The sequence below is a fragment of the Pectinophora gossypiella genome, chromosome 2 (genome assembly GCF_024362695.1).
Source record: "Pectinophora gossypiella chromosome 2, ilPecGoss1.1, whole genome shotgun sequence".
In the NCBI taxonomy this organism is placed as follows: Eukaryota; Metazoa; Arthropoda; class Insecta; order Lepidoptera; family Gelechiidae; genus Pectinophora; species Pectinophora gossypiella.
The window spans coordinates 2,073,592-2,088,230 of record NC_065405.1 but is presented as its reverse complement, the minus strand read 5'-3'; the positions used below and the strand labels follow the sequence as shown (position 1 = coordinate 2,088,230).

Here is a 14,639-nt window from a genome sequence, read left to right as displayed (position 1 = left end):
AACCACAAACCACACACCACACTGTTAAAACACCATAAAGAAAAGCAAAGATCTAGCTCTAGCATGCTATATTACGGCTGATGGTAAATCCCCCAACTATCTATGAATATAATAAGTAATTTTGCTACTGATTTGCACCTTTTATGTAAATGGCAACATTATCAAGCAAAAAAGTATATTTTTTTATAATAAATAAATAATTAATAAAATGTGAAGCTTGGCTTAAAAGATCTATATCCAGGGTAGGCACATAATTAAGGAAAAACAAGAGGAAAAATACTAGCAGGGTTGCCAACTTATAGGAAGTTCCCCAAACTGCGGGGAATCTCAAGTTGATTGGGGATTTGTATTATGCAGAGTAGAAAATGTGAGGATCTTGACATTGAAGATATTTAAAAAAAAAATATAATTGAGATGGGAACATTGTCGAAATCACTTTGTGAAACTGTCCTTTGTTAGGGAAGGATATTCCACGCTAAATCACCTGATTATCTGTTGTCAGATGAGTCCCTGCTTCAAAAAGCACGTTAAGCCGTTGGTCTCGGTCACTAGTCGTAAAACACCTCCGCCAATTCGCAGTGGAACAGCGTCCATACACGCTCCGGTTGATTGAGGGGAGGCTTGTGCCCAGCAGAGAGATGTATGTAAGCTGTATTGATAGTGGCAAAAAAATTAAATAATGATTATTATCATGAACGAGCACATTTTTTTGACCGAGGCGCGCGAGGGAATTTGACTCAGATCATTGAAGATTTTGTAAAATTACATTGGCAACCCTGTTGTTATGTCAATGTCAGTACAGTACCTATTGTCCGTCTGTCAGTCAATCAGCCAGCCCAGCCACTCGGCCCCGCAAAAAAGCAATATTTGTGATTTCTAGCGATTTTCTTTAGTGTTTCGAGAAAAATCTATTCAAAATGATGTCTCAGAGTGATGCTGGGCAATCTTCGGATGATGAAACAATGAAACAGGTATTCGAAAGTGGCATGAAGTTATTTGAAACCATAGAAACTGGCAAAGAAGCGACCAACAGCGATCCAGTTCAGGTAAGTCTTTTATTATGTCCCTATTTATTGTGGAATTGTTTACGGGCTTTATTTATGAAGCAATATATACTTTCATACAGGAGTAATCTTTGTAACATTTTCAATAACTTATTTGCGTAAGGAAATGAAATTGTTTTGGTTGATTATAATGTAAAAACAAAGTGTGCAATTTCTTAGCTAAAAATTGACGCATTTTAGAGTGTCGGCATTTTTTGTATATTTTATATATTTTATATATAACTTCTCAATTTCACAGACTACAGTCATCACTTTGGCTTATTGATACTATTTATTAAGTAGTTAAATAATTTTGACTTCAATCGTGAAAATTGAAATAAGTCCGTCAAGTGTTTTTTATGTGGTTAAAAAAATACATTCATTATATCTCATTGCATATCTTACACATAGATTATGAAGCTCGGTGAAGTGTGGGTATTTAAGTTGTGGGTTCATATTTCAATGGATGTACCTATGACAATCCCGATTGGGTTATATTTGGAAGCTTATGTTATGTTATCTAACTAAAGTACAACAAAAGGCATAAGGAACGGTTGAGTAACCATCCAAATCCCTTAGTAACTATGCTGTTGGAAGCTAGCAACAGGGTGAAGAGGCTCAAAAGGAAGGATGTTCTTGGGCGCTGAGTACTATGGAAGATGGTGGCATTGGTTGCTTTACTTCTAACTAATCAATTCACACACCAAATCTGATTAAAGTCTTGCGACTAATTGCAGATATTTAAAGGAAAAAAAAAATGTTATATTATCTATGTGTACTCATTTGAATAAACATCTTATTCTCTCACACTTTTCTGAAAGTAACTTCCCTTTCAGATGAGCATAAAGGCTGCAATATCCAAGTTTGAGAAGTGCACCAACATGGTGTCGCTGTCGGGGATGTTCAGTGCCAACGAGAGCGTAGAGGAGATCCCAACGGAGACCCTGCAGTACCTGCTGCTGCCCGCGCTGCTTGGCACACTCACACTCAAGCTGGTGGGCCGACAACGGTCAGACATCATTCAAGTTGCTGAAATTTATTTCAAGTGAGTACTTTTTCAGCTGCAAACTTGGTGTTACACTATTTATTTATTTTTTAAAAGAACACCATTACAGCACTACACCATGCTGTTCAGGGATTGTTATTCCTAAGAGACACAGTACAGTATTTATATAAAAGCCTTGCCGCTATGGATACTGGATTTGCCAAGAGGCACCCAATCTCACTATTATTATTATATTAACAGCACAGACTAATAAGAGATACTATGTAAGTCTCAAAAGTAACATAAAATAGATAAGCTTACCTGTACTGTTTTCTGTGTATATTTTATTTTGTACAAATACATAAGTAAATAAAAGCACAGTATGCAGGTACTGCATATTTAACTTAAATCTTATTAAAACTTTTATTTTTCATCTTTTTTAATTTTATTTTTTTATTACAACACATCAAATAGATTGCATAATAGCAAGCATTCATTCTCTCATTTATTTTAACATTAACAGTTTTCAACCATCTGTCCCTATCCTTTTTGGCGGATAAGAAGATGTGTATAATGTAAAATACAATTAGGAAGTGTTTGCAGGAGGCCTCATTTGTAGTTTTCTTATGCCTAAGATATAGGTAAGATTCATTTAGCTAGTTTGGGCGTCATAAACTACTCTTAAGCAGCTATTTTTTATTTTATCTGATATAAATGTACTAAATAGTAATAGTATTCAAAGTCAACTTTGAGCCATTCTGCTGGGTTTATGCCATTTGAGCCATAGTACTGTTATTTGATATGTTTCTTATTTCCAGAGACTTTCTACAGAGGTGCAAGGATTATGGAATAACAGACATAGAGATTCCACAACCGGACCCCGAGGGCAAGAGTGAAAGACCACAGAGTGAACAAGCCAAGATTGCTAGCATGGTAAGTGTATCATCATCACATAAGTTATTATTAGTGATTGGATATGAAAGCACTTTTTAAAGATCATGAGACTGGGCATCCTCAGGCCTGTTCTCTAAAATTTTATATGGAATCCAGTCTCCAAGTCCCCTCTTTTACTTACACATAATATCACTACGGAAGAAGTAAGAAGTATATAGATATACAGGGTGGCCCAGAAGTTCAGGTTCAAAATGAAAAATTAGAAAGAGGGGCTCATTAGCTACCAGAAACACCCCCATGTATGTTCAGCAATTATTTACGGTTTAGGAGATATGACCCATTTTGTACCTTTTTCTAGATTTTCTACCTTACTTCAGAAATAATCATTTTGTCGCTATCCCTTTCATAATAATTATTTTATTTTACTTCACAACTATGCCTAAGTCTGTGTACCGCTCAATCAAAGATAAATCAAAGTGAAATCAAAAATAAAAAAAAAAGTTATCGGAAGTCAAAGTGAGAATTCGACCAAAATTGTTACAGTTGTTAAAACTTCGCCGAAGAATAATAAACACATGAGATTGTCATAGACACTGAAAGTATTTCTAAAAACTGCCTCATTTAATAGGCTTTTAGAAACATTAAAAAAAGTACCCTTAATACGGGCAAAAAACTAAGTAATTAGCCCTCAAAGATTGCAAGACAGACAGATTTGAAGGAAAATTTGACATTCTCATGCAATGTAGCTGCTACTTTGTAACATTGTTAAGGTGCTCAAAGACACATTTTCAATTAAAAGTAAATAAAAATCACGCTTATAATCGCTAACAGGGTAGACATAGCAACAATCAGAAGACAAAACTTGCAGTCACTTTTGGTATTCGTATTTTAATGAAGGTACATAGATTTCAAGGAAAAAGTTATCCCCAGACACTGTTGGTGATTTATAGTATCCAATAGTATGAATCACCAACAGTGTCTGTCTTGAAAATGTGTCTTTGAGCACCTTTAACAACGTTACAAAGTAGCAGCTACATTGTATGAGAATGTCAAATTTTCCTTCAAATCTGTCTGTCTTGCAATCTTTGAGGGCTAATTACTTAGTTTTTTGCCCGTATTAAGGGTACTTTTTTTGAATGTTTCTAAAAGCCTATTAAATGGAGCAGTTTTTAGAAATACTTTCAGTGTCTATGACAATCTCATGTGTTTATTATTCTTCGGCGAAGTTTTAACAACTGTAACAATTTTGGTCGAATTCTCACTTTGACTTCCGATAACTTTTTTTATTTTTGATTTCACTTTGATTTTTTAGATAACATAACATAAGCTTCCAAATATAACCCAATCGGGATTGTCATAGGTACATCCATTGAAATATGAACCCACAACTTAAATACCCACACTTCACCGAGCTTCATAATCTATGTGTAAGATATGCAATGAGATATAATGAATGTATTTTTTTAACCACGCCTATTAAATGGAGCAGTTTTTAGAAATACTTTCAGTGTCTATGACAATCTCATGTGTTTATTATTCTTCGGCGAAGTTTTAACAACTGTAACAATTTTGGTCGAATTCTCACTTTGACTTCCGATAACTTTTTTTATTTTTGATTTCACTTTGATTTATACTTGATTGAGCGGTACACAGACTTAGGCATAGTTGTGAAGTAAAATAAAATAATTATTAAGAAAGGGATAGCGACAAAATGATTATTTCTGAAGTAAGGTAGAAAATCTAGAAAAAGGTACAAAATGGGTCATATCTCCTAAACTGTAAATAATTGCTGAACATACATGGGGGTGTTTCTGGTAGCTAATGAGCCCCTCTTTCTAATTTTTCATTTTGAACCTGAACTTCTGGGCCACCCTGTATAATATATATATATATAATCCCCCCCCCCCTAATCCCCCTATAATATATAAAGAAATAGTATCTGTTCATAATGCGTACTTTAGTAGCGCGCGTTGCCATTGATCCGTGTGGCTATTCACCTGTGCACAGCTGAAGTTGTAGGTACGTTATTATTTATTGTGGTTGTACATTGATAATTTTTAATAATTAGTCATTTTTATTTATATAATTTAAAATTTAGGTTCTATGCAGCTTAAAACACAATATGAGACTGAAAAAATAAAAAATAAAATACTAAAATTTTCATGAATTTTGCGACAGGAAATTCCACTTGATAACAACTCAGAATCATGATCTGAATCATCCCTCAAAGATTTCGTTACGATGTCACTTACACCCTGTATATATGAAATACATATATTTATTTAATGTAGGTATTTCTTTTCATTATTTATTGTCAGAATGCGCTAAACCCGCTACCATTATATTTGTACAACATTTACCTGTATCCAAAGGTTGCAGCCGCCTGTTGTGCCTTTCTATATCTGTTGCCCTTATTACCTTGGGTCCATTGTGCTCAATAAAGTATACTTATATATTTCAGGTCCTCTCGAGGGAGGCAAAGATCAAGCGTTACAAAGCAGCTAAGGAGCTGAAGGAAAAGATCGTCACTCTCTCTAAGGCCATGAAGCTGCAGCACACAGACGAGGAGATCAAGCGAGAGTACTTCCTGACTCTCATACAGAGTTATGTCAACAACGCCCTCGATGAGCTCAGCAGTATCGAGCAGGAGAAACCTATTCTTGAATACATGACTAAGCGTGGGGGTAAGTTTTTTTAATTACTACACATTCCCATATAGCCACAATCTCATTTGTGAGTATTTCCGGGGTAAGTAGAGGCTATGTGATTCCATTTCCTTCAATCCAGACGCACTTCTCTTGCTTCCACCACATTCATCAATCGTTGCATACGCGCACTTTGGTTCAGAGCAGATCATTCTAAATCTTAAGTGCTATAAATGCAAAACAATCCTGCAATGTCGTTACCAAACAGGGACGGTCTCACAAAGTGTTTCCTTCAACGTCCGCATCAGGAATCGAACCTGGACACCCAGATCGTGAGGCTAACACTTTAACCACTAGACCATGGATGGATGATTCTTCTATCGTGCTGGTGAACGCGCAGTACCTTACTTTCCGACTATCGGGTGATCAGCCTGCAATGTCCTAACCAAACCAGGCCTCACAAAGTGATTTTTGTGATATATCCCCACTGGGAATTGAACCTGGACGTCCCGATCGTGAGCCCAACGTTCTAACCACTATACCACTGTTACTATTACACACCATACACTGTGTTATACTTAATTTAATAGCCGCACCCTTGTCGGTGTAGCATTCTCCATGCAAATTTTTTTAGGGAAAAATAGGGCAGTAGTTTCTCTCTTGCCTTCCGCCCCGCAGTACTCAGTCTGCCGCGGGAGGGATGGCGCCCAGAGTAATCTATTTCAAAGCCGTGCTAGGACTACTGTCCTCCGCCACTGAATAGTACTTTATATTATTAATATCATCATCCCTTTTGCACAGGGTCCGCTTACCTAACCTGAAGATTTGACAGGTCCGGTTTTTTACAGAAGCGACTGTCTGTCTGACCTTCCAACCCGCGAAGGAAAATCTAGTCCAATACAGGTTAGGTCACACTGAACTGGAATGTGGGTTTCCTCACGATGTTTTCCTTCACCGCTGTGCACATGATAATCATTTATGATCCAAAAATGGATTAGAAAACTAATTCGACAATCATTGGTTTAGGCCTGTGTTGGATTCGGCCTGCGACCTGAAAGTAACACTACGTCAACTGTACATTATTAATACAGGGTGTTAGTGACATCGCAACGAATACTGAGGGGGATGATTCAGATCATGATTCTGAGTTGATATCAAGTGGATTTTCCTGTCGGACAATTGTTTTTTTTTTTAATTATTTTCAATTGCATATATGAAAATTCTACTTGATATCAATTCAGAATCATGGTCTGAACCGTCCCTCAAAGTTTTCGTTACGATGTCACTAACACCCTGTATATCTATGATACATTGTACCCACCACCATTACTTTATACCCACCACGCATCTGCTCCAACTTCTTACCCTCGTTGACCACACACAAATCCAAACGCACGCACGCTCGCTCGCTCACACATTCACACACACAGACACACGCATGGCACACGCGCACACACACACACACACACACACGCACACGCACACACACACATGCACACGCACACGCACACACACACATGCACACGCACACGCACACGCGCACGCGCACGCGCACACGCACACACGCACACACATACACACCGACACACCCTGGTATTCCTGGCACCTTACCTACAACATCATCCGGCCAAGTAGTTAATGCCATCTGCGGCAAAATTACAATAAGTCACGTCAAAAAAAAAAACCTACATCATGACTACCATGGCCGAACACTGCTTCCTAAGATACAGGTAAACCTAGTTTAGGAGGCAGAGTTTATGTAAGAAATTCTGTAACTTGTAATTTTTGGTCAAATAAACATTTTATTCTTATTATTATTATTGTTTGCAGAACACGTACCGAAGGAGAAGGCTCGCATGCCGCCCCTGAAGCCGGTGATCATCACCCGTGACGCGGTACAGAAGTCCATCTACGGACTCGGGTACCCCTCAATTCCCACCATGACTATTGAGGAGTTCTACGACAACCGCGTGCGGGAGGGACTGTGAGTACATTACACTTCCATCTTCTACGGCCTCCGTGGTCCAGTGGTTTGAGCGTTGGGCTCACGATCCGGAGGTCCCGGGTTCAAATCCCGGTGCGGACATAGCACAAAAATCACTTTGTGATCCCTAGTTTGGTTAAGACATTATGCTGATAGGAGACTGTCCGAAAGTAGGATGATCCGTGCTTTGGAAGCACGTTAAGCTGTTGGTCCCGGTTACCTCTTACTGATGTAAGTAAGTAGTCGTTACATCAGCCATGTCAGGGCCTTTAGCGGGTCAATAGTAACCCTGACACCAGGTTTGATGGGGTTGGTAATCGAAAGAAGAAGAAAGAAAGTTGGTGTAGGTAGAATTCGCCCCTGACACCACTTTAGCTTCCTAACTCTTTCTTCCAATTTGTTAATATGTTTATTACTTTCAGTTTCCCCGGGTCGTGCACTTCGATACAGCAGACGACCATTCAGAGCTCGGAGGCTGACGCGGACGGCGAGGAGGCCGACAAGATCCAAAAGGTAGACAACAAACCTGACACTCCATACAAAGATCTCGTTCTTACATACACATTGTCATAGAATAAGCAATAATACTACGTATAGGACGGCAACTCTCCGCTCCCCACCAGGGTCGGAGCTAGGTTTACTTCACCCCCCCTCGAACAAAGTTTAGACTTAAATCGTGATGGCTGCGCGCGGACCGTTGTTTTTATTTTTAATCAGTCTAATTTGTATGTTCGAATTTTGAAATTGGACGCCGACGTACTTTCGTCTGATTAGAATAAGTGATCTCACAATAATTGCCCGCGCTGGGTACTAAATTTTTATTTTTCATCCTGCACTCCGACCTTCTAGTCAATTCCGTCGCTTAGGATAGAAGCATAGGAGAGTGAAGTTCCGTGCTGCTTGATGTGGTTCAACCCTTTGGTACCCTATGCGTGCGAGCGAGACAGAGATTCTGCGCGCTCTCCTTACGTCTATGCCATAAATATTATAATGATTCAATCAATCCATCCTGACCGTATTCGGCCACAGCGACTCGACAACTAATGAGAGCGTCGTTCGTGCGCTCTCAAGTGACTGACATATCCGATCTTAGCATTAAATGTACGACCGCATTCAATGCACGTCAGCACTCCTCCTAAATAATTATAATTTATGGCAGCAGGTGGTCGCGCCTTGAGCTCGTCTCGCTTTGTATCGAGCTTCTGAAGTCTCTCCTTCTCGAAGTCAAACACCTTGGTGTTCACTGTACGCCTCCATAACGACCGTTCAGCTGCCTTCGCCTCCCATTGCAACGGGTCTACGTCACATCGTTTCATGTGACGCTTAAGCACAATGATGATGATATAATGATTAGGGTGGTATTAATAAACTAATCTCAGCTGAGACTGCCCTCAAGATCATGCTCAAGTCTCTGTTTTTATATAAGAACTGTCGCATTAACATGATCTTGAGAGCAGTCTCAAAGTTGAGATTAGTTTATTAATGCCACCCTTAATGTGAGCTCAGCGGTGAAGAAAAGCTTCGTCAGGAAACCTACAAACCGTCTTCGAAGATATCTGTGATATGACCAACCCGTAATTTCCGTCCTTGGGGTAGGAAAATCAGATAGGCAGTCGTTTCTGTAAACCGGACCTGTCAAATTTTCAGGTTATGTAAGCGGACTGTGAAAAACGGGATAACGCTAAGGACGGTGCATGCTACACACGGTACAAACTTATATGTATACAAACGATTAACACTTGTATTGTGTTAGAGAATAAAGAATAATACTGCGTATAGAAGGGTAACACTCCGCCCCGCACCAATACGTATCGGGCGCCGACCTCGACCCCTCTGGGTCTTAGGTCTCTAACTGGATGACAGCGGCAGCGGCGGCGGTGCGGGGAGCGGCGCGTTCAAACGCTAAGACTTATAGTGAAGTGTTCTCGATGGCAGCGGCGCGGCGAGCGGGGTACGAGCGGTGCGCTCTAGTCGAGCGGTGTCTCTGCGTTTGAAACTCGCCTTTTTGTTTCCTTTGTTCATTATAGGGATTCAGATCTTCTTTTGCCCATAATAAATCGTACGAAACAAAAGAACTACAATCGAAAATGCGTTGTCGCCGTTTCGACATCGCGTTCATTTGAGACACAAGTCTATACCGCCGCAACACCGCGCGATTTGGCCGCTGGCATCGAGAACGGAACAGCGGCCGCTCCCCGCGCCGCTATCGCCGCCGCACCGCTGCCGCTGTCATCCAGTTTGAGCCCTGATAGTCTTAAATGGCCATAAGCCGCTAAGGAGTAAAAGGGAGAGCGCGTGGACTGTGCCTCGCTGGCACTTCCACGTTAACGGTACATGGTAAGAATGAAATTTTTGTATGGAGTGTCCGGGTGGTAAATCATACAAATCAATATATTTCCAAGAACACATAAAATACAAAAAGGTAGTAGAAAAAGGTAAAGGTAGTGGTAGGTAGTTTATTATATTCCGATAAAAATACTCCATTTTGCAATGGAGTAACTAGATGTCGTTAAGCGTGTAAGTTTACGTATGGAAATAAGTGAGGGTGTCAAATCCGTGATCGCGTGCCACGTGTTAGAATTCCGACTCGGGCTTACAGCACTGGCCCCGATTCCTGCAGACACCTCCTAATTTTACTTTAAGTTATCCCCTAAAAGGTAGGCAGGGGTGTATAAGTACACTCACTCCTCGCCAGCTATGTTTAAGTCCCATGTAATTGAGGCGAGCGAATTCAGTGGTGCTAATTCCTGTAACTATTTTAAGTTATACCTGTCATTTTCTTATCCCCCGAAAAGGAAAGGGACGGATGATTGACAGCTCTTAATTTTAGGAAGAATGAGTAAATTAATGAATAACCCGGGCGAATCAAAAGGGTATCTCGCTGGTATGCAAACCGTTTGACGTATGCTGTCAACATAATTTTTAAGGCCAATGTAAAATTTTTAGACGGTTGTTTTAGATTTGTGCTTAAAATTGACGTGTGTTCCATAAATTTTATGCTTGTCGATTACCCGTCCCTTTCCTTTTCGGCGGATAAGAAAATGGCAGATATAACTTAAAATACAATTAGATGGTATTTACAGGAATTAGCACCACTGAATTCGCTCGCCTCTATTACATGGGACTTAAACATAGCTGGCGAGGAGTGAGTGTACTATACACCCTGCCTACCTTTTAGGGGATCCAGGCGTGATACTATGTTATGTTGTTATGTTTTAAAACTGGCAACGTCGCGCGTTAGGTTAGAGAACCGGCAACGTCGCGCTCGCGGCGTCGTAAACGAAACAACTGCAACTTTCCCTTTCCATCCCGCATCCAAGTTTGGTGAATGTTTGGTTCCTGGTAGTGGTTGCATGGAAGAAATTGCTCTAGCGCAATAAGGCCGTCCAAATTCAGAATAAAGATCTGTATCATCTCTCAAGTTTTCGTTACGATGTCACTAACACCCTGTATATTTTTCCCAAAGTTATTAATTATACACATTCACTTTTTTGACAAATTAAACCGTAGGTCTCATTAAATGTCAAATATGATAGTGCGACAGGGTTCTAAAGCGGGTACATGATATTGCTCATGACTGTACATATTTTTTCCGCCAACTTGTTACAGGAGAAGCTGACGGAAGCAGATGACCCTGAGCACCTGGCTCGGCAGCGCAACTTCGATGAGTACAAGGATGACCACCGCCGCGGCTGGGGCAACCGATACAACAGGAGCTAGACGTATAACTTGTCTTCTGTATGTCTGAGTATGATACAATAGGGTATTTGACCGGGTCAAAGATAAATGATAGAATGCTAATCTATCCAGAAGCCAATCTAAGATGATCAAAAACCAATCTCATTTTACTTATCGACTTATTTCCGAATTTTATTTATGAATTACTAGCGACCCGACCCGGCTTCGCTCGGGTGCAATGCTGAGAAAAAAAAATGAAATTATTTACGACATCACATTAAAAACCTCAAAAAACAGTATTTCTCCACTATTTAAAGGATGGTATTGTACATATAAACCTTCCTCTTGAATCATTCTATCTATTAAAAAAAACTGCATCAAAATCCGTTGCGTAGTTCTAAAGATTTAGGCGTACATAGGGACATAGGGACAGAAAAAGCGACTTTGTTTTATACTATGAGTACGACGTTTGACCGCTTTTGTTGATGACGTCACAGGACAGTATTTCCATACAAACTGCAAAGAAAATTTCGTTTTGACGTTTCGTAAAAAGCGATATCATTTGATTAAATTCTAGGTCAGCTAGGTGTAATTCTAGGTTGTCAAGTAGCCTATTATAAATATTAGACGTGCACCGAATAGTTTAAAATGATCGAAAAACATACTATAAAACATAGAGCTCAGGTTCCGTTGCCGGCAGCACACCCTTGTCGCCAAAATGCGACCGAACACGGCGGAATCAACGAGTCGCCTGCGGTTGCATTCACTCTCTTTATCTCGCTCTAGGAAATGATGGTTATGATCGACAGAAAAGGATAGAATGCGGTCAGATGTGGTTCAACCCTAAAACATGTGTTTTACGACTATTGAAATGTTTATTCGTATTGTGTTATGGCAAAAGCCAGTGCGTAATAAACCACGCGCTGCTCTGTGGGTGTCGTGGAATTATTTAAATTCTAATCTATGATGTACTAAACCTATTTATGTAGTAAAGTCATGAATAAATGAATTTGTTAACTATTCATGTGTTTGATTGTGGTAGTAAGTAAATTATAGACAGTAGGTCACTTTTCTTACACTTACACTCTTCTTTTTCTTGTTTTAGCCCTCTCCCCGTTTATATTTCATTCTCACATGTCTGCTGGAAGAAAGGATGATGAGTCATAACGTCCCGCTACACCAACAGATTTCGTAACACCATAATCTCCCTAGCATTATCCCGTTTTTCACAAGGTCCGCTTACCTAAGCTGAAGATTTGACAGGTCCGGTTTTTTACAGAAGCGACTGCCTGTCTGACCTTCCAACCCGCTTAGGGAAAACTAGTCCAATACAGGTCAGGTCACTTACCTTCGAAAATGCATTTCTCAGGCTCTCCTATCGTGTGAGTTGTAAGGTAGATTAACAACTTCCATCAACCCTGGTGTCAAGGTATTGAGCCGCCAAAGGCCCCTGACATGGCTCGTAACGACTACTAACTTACATCAGTAAGTAGTAACCAACGGCTAAACGTGCTTTACGAAGCATGGATCACACGGGCAATCAGGTGATCAGTCTGTAATGTCCTAACCAAACTACGGATCACAAAGAGATTTTGGTGATATGTTCCCACCGGGTTTCGAACCCGGGACCTTCAGATCGTGAGCCCAACGCTCAACTAGGTACTGAGCTGCCAAAAGCCCTCGCCATGGCTCATGTAACGACTACATACTTACACATCATTTCTGCTTGGATAAATCGCACACTTAATACACTAAACTTATATTTATTATAAACAATTTCTATTCTATTCTAAACCGCTTTTCATGTAGGTGGGTTCATTGAAGCACTTATGTGGGCGGGTTGTATACCGTCATAGTAATGAATAGTAATGGTACTAAGCGCATTCATTGAGGACTTTCTGAGGAATGCGTATGCATATCCGTATGAATGTGGCCTAGTATAGCACTCTCTACCTCTGACTACCCCAATTGGGAGTCGTGAGGTTATGTTACCTTAACTTATAAACGAAAGCCACCCGTTACTAGGCCTCATTCATACGGATATGCATGAATGCGCTTTTACTGCTGCTCTGTTAGGTTCCAGGTTACAGTCCTTAAGAACAATTTTGAATATAAATACACGTTAGGTAAGTAAATTGTGTTGCAATATCTCTTGCTTCTTGCTATAACAATACTCTTAGCCTCATTACATGTAAATACTGTGCAATTTACATATCATTTACTGCACCTACCATAGAATACTTAAACAATAACCCGACTGTACGTAATTAACATGAAAATCGAACAAACCCGACTAGGAAACAAACGTATCTATTTCGAATGCATAGCACCATGTAAACGATTTGAATAGCCCAGAATAGCCTCTAATTTGTGCCAATAAGGAAGACGGAATACGGAACACCTTTCGCGATATCCTACACATCACTCGAAATGCTAATCAGTGTTTAGTCGAGTAACTGTAGGCAAGTGGCGAGTGGTAAGTAGTAAGTATCTGACCTTCGCTAGTTGGAATCATCGACTATATAACCAAGTAGACCCCTAATGTTTGATTTTTCGCATAGATTAAGTTCCGTCCGAGACAAACTTTGTTTCTTTTTAGTCCTTGGACTTTCAGCAGTTCTTTTGAATAAGTAATACTATAAGTTTAATATTGATATCGAGCGAGGCTTTTCCTTCCACATTTGAACAGCCTTTTATTTTGACAGGTTATCTCATATGTGTAGCCATTTAAGGCGTCTTTTATCGAGGGGTTCGCCAAGTTTCTGGGTATAGTGAACTCAACGGTGTGGAATTCTATCTTTGTAACTTTGTATTATATTGGATATTTCTCTGATATTGGGTTTGGATTGTGGATTTCATCTATCCTCATGAACCACGAGGCATTTCCATTCCATTTCTGTGGTCTAACTATGATGTTTTTCTATGGTTTTGTGTCATGTCACAGATGTCAATCGAATATTGTTTTTGTCCAATAAAACTGCAAGATTTCACCGCTGTTTAATTGAAATAAAAAAAAAATATTTTTATATTGGACGCCACATTAACAAACTTTTTACTTAAAAAACAATAAGACAAATAATTAAAAATACATTAAACAGCTAAACTACACATTGTGGAGGGCGTCCAAAATAAAAAAAAGGATCTCCGGTCTCCCTCTGCATATGCCTCAGTATATGGCGCTGGTATTATGGGAGACCTTTCGTGAGCCACGGACATACCAAACATAATTGAATATATTATTATTACTATGTCATTTTCTGTTGTTCGCATATAATTCATTATGTTAACAAGTTGAGAGAGAGAGAGAGTTAGACGGACGTTGCGTTGTGATTGGCTCACTCAAGATTCTCAATACGTCAATCTCGTAAGATCACGTAAAGGATTGGTCGAAAGTTGTCGCGTGGTAACGT

General features: G+C 39.7%; 1 protein-coding gene across 1 annotated transcript; it reads left to right on the top strand.

The window, feature by feature from the left end:
- Nucleotides 1–801: 801 nt before the first annotated feature.
- LOC126373873 (immunoglobulin-binding protein 1b) lies at nt 802–12,249 on the top strand. Its single transcript, XM_050020227.1, has 7 exons — nt 802–1,046; nt 1,880–2,088; nt 2,847–2,961; nt 5,384–5,606; nt 7,398–7,551; nt 7,974–8,064; nt 11,161–12,249. Exons 1-7 carry the CDS (start codon nt 918–920, stop codon nt 11,269–11,271), a joined length of 1,032 nt encoding a protein of 343 aa, XP_049876184.1. The 5' UTR covers nt 802–917; the 3' UTR covers nt 11,272–12,249.
- The last annotated feature ends 2,390 nt before the right edge of the window (nt 12,250–14,639 follow it).

Coding starts and splice junctions, on each gene's coding strand:
- LOC126373873 (XM_050020227.1), top strand. CDS start 918: ATGATGTCTCAGAGTGATGCTGGGCAATCTTCGGATGATGAAACAATG. Junction 2,089..2,846: donor GTTGCTGAAATTTATTTCAA/GTGAGTACTTTT, acceptor TCTTATTTCCAG/AGACTTTCTACAGAGGTGCA. Junction 8,065..11,160: donor AGGCCGACAAGATCCAAAAG/GTAGACAACAAA, acceptor AACTTGTTACAG/GAGAAGCTGACGGAAGCAGA.